This window comes from Montipora capricornis, chromosome 8 (genome assembly GCF_036669925.1).
Source record: "Montipora capricornis isolate CH-2021 chromosome 8, ASM3666992v2, whole genome shotgun sequence".
In the NCBI taxonomy this organism is placed as follows: Eukaryota; Metazoa; Cnidaria; class Anthozoa; order Scleractinia; family Acroporidae; genus Montipora; species Montipora capricornis.
This window is the reverse complement of record NC_090890.1, coordinates 42,834,865-42,837,364: the sequence shown is the minus strand read 5'-3', so window position 1 is coordinate 42,837,364 and position 2,500 is coordinate 42,834,865. Positions and strand designations below refer to the sequence as shown.

The following is a 2,500-nucleotide window of genomic DNA, read 5'->3' as shown; positions in this document are numbered from 1 at the left end:
AAGAGCAAGAGACATAAAGGGAGAGAGAGGTGTTAATCTCGCCACGTTTGTTGGGCCGACTTCGTCATAAAGTTTTTAATGAAGACAAATATTTCAAAGGACTTTAAATTAATTTTGAGTGACGTGTTAAAATAGTCCAGAGGCACAATAAATCAATTTGAAATATTTTCTAAAACACGTTTACAACGGCCAGCATCATGCAATTAAAAAATGGAAAATTATTTCTTAACTTTCAGGCTACCGAGATGCAACTTGTTTTGCCTGGCATATACTTTTCTCAACAGCAACGGTGAATTGGTTCTTTTCTGATTTTAAAGCAAACCATTTTTAAGTTTTATACTTATGGAACTCGATAACTGAGGAATAAAACTCAAAAGCTACTACACCTTCAAACATCTGCTTCCCTAATTCTCCGGTTAAACATGAAACGTTAATGATGTATTAGTGTATTTGTTAATTTATGCACAGGCAAATTATTTGTTAACGTTCAGGCTACCGAGATGCATCTTGTTTCATTTTACCAATCTGTCGAGTTTTCTCTGCAGCAAGCTACAGCACAAAGAGAGGGTTTACAATACAAGCAGAGGGCAAGACGTCGCAAACTCTGTTATAATATCATCATCATCATAGTCATGTTTCTTTAAAAAAAACCGGGAACTAGGGTCTGGTGATAGAGCGGAGGGGTTGGCGCAGTGGTAAGATCTCTGCCTTCCAACCCTAAGGTCCCGGGTTCCATTCCTGGCTATGCCGAGAGTGGAATATTTGGCAACCTTCTTTCCCGCTAAAGTTCACTCAGCTTTCCATCCTTCCGAGGTCGGTAAAATGAGTACCAGCATGCATGGACTGCTTAGAAGCGGCTGCCATTTGCGCCTGTATATGCTTCCAGTCCCCTGGGGGTAAATTGATCATTGTAAAGCACCTTTGAGATGTTTGTGATAAAGGCGCTATATAAATGCACCACTTTACTTTACTTTACTTTACTTTACTTTACTTAACATTGTGTGGGGGACATCAAAAGGTAGAGTCTTTTTTTTTTCGCTTTCGTCCACCACTACGTTTCTTGCCGTTAAGTGAAAAACAGTGTGGCATTTGTTTGGCCATCACATTCAACCGTGTTGCACGTGCGCTTGCGCCTCGTCTATCGGTATCCATGGTGATGGTTTATTCGTTGCAACTGTTTCGCCACGTCAGTTCAAGCTTTAGAATGGTGAACGAGCCTAGTCTTGAATATCTGAGCGACGAAAGCTTGAGCATGCTGGTGATCAGGTTTTTGCATTGTTGGGTCCTAGTTAAGACTAAGACGGTTTAACTTTTCGTCTTTAAATAATGAAAACATTTGTGTCTTTGGAGAGACAAGAAGTGTCATGGCGTGCGAATAATTAGCTAATGAAGCTTAATTAATGTTTTGATATTGCACTTTTATTGAAATTTAGTGTTGCTGGGCAAAACTCAGTATTTGCTCGGTGGACTCCAGTAGTTTTACGTGTTTTTTCGTCTAGGTATTTCAAATAGTTGATTTTGCCTTCTTCGTTCAGTTGTTCAAAACAAATTATGAGATTTTCAGACAATAACCATTTGAAACAGCAATTAGATGTTTGCATGAAAGCACCGCGCAGGTGACAGTGACAAAGACCTCCAACTAATGCCGTCCATTTACCGTTGTGCGACGGACCTGTATTTATGAATTCAAAATGAAAAAAAAATTAATGAACTTGATTAAGTGTCAACTGTATTTACCGCTGAGGCACTAATTTGGAACCCTGTACAGAAATCTAATCATATCAACTCATATAGTTTCATATCAAATTTAATGACTTACGCCCCGTCCACACGTATCCGAATACAGCTGTTTCGGGAAAGGTTGTCCAAAAGAAGCGTAAGAGCGTTCGCGACAATGCCGAAACGTAGTGTGGGATATATTCAATAAAATAAATTCAACTTGTAGTGAACGCCCAGAATCGAAGATGCTACGACCGTCAAGTAAAGACCTACGGTGGCGAGCTATTTGAATGAAAGAGTTCTTAGGGTATAGGAGGTTTTGACGTGAGGTCATCGCCGCCATGCTGGTAGACTTTTTAGTTCGTCCACCAGATGTTTTACATTTCTCTATTATTATTGGTGTCCCTGGAGATTGGTTGAAAACGTCCTATAGCGTTGATGAAAAGGCAGTACGCATGCGCACATTTACCGACATTGAGATATGAGTGAGTTTCAAAATTCAGTCAAATGATCCACGCCATGAATTAGTAACAAAGGGTTAGGATTCACCGTTTCTTAAAATGTGTCATTCTAACTGAAAGATCAACTTACTTAGCTATTACACCATTGACTGTCAATCACGTGACAAATCAAATGAAATCAAAGGTCAATAAACAAAGTAAATGTTAATCAACGAAACATTCTCCGTCCCGTTAAGGGCGTAGTCCTTATCTCTAACAGCTTCTGGCTAGTCATCACCTTCTGCAGGGTGTATGACGGTGATCTTGGTTATGGGTCGGCT

General features: G+C 39.8%; 1 protein-coding gene across 1 annotated transcript in view; it reads right to left on the bottom strand.

The window, feature by feature from the left end:
• Positions 1-2,446: 2,446 nt before the first annotated feature.
• LOC138014041 (uncharacterized) overlaps positions 2,447-2,500 on the bottom strand; it is a 786-nt gene continuing 732 nt past the window's right edge. Inside the window, exon 1 of the mRNA XM_068861072.1 lies at positions 2,447-2,500. This exon is cut by the window's right edge and continues 732 nt beyond it. Coding sequence (XP_068717173.1) covers positions 2,447-2,500 — 54 coding nt within the window.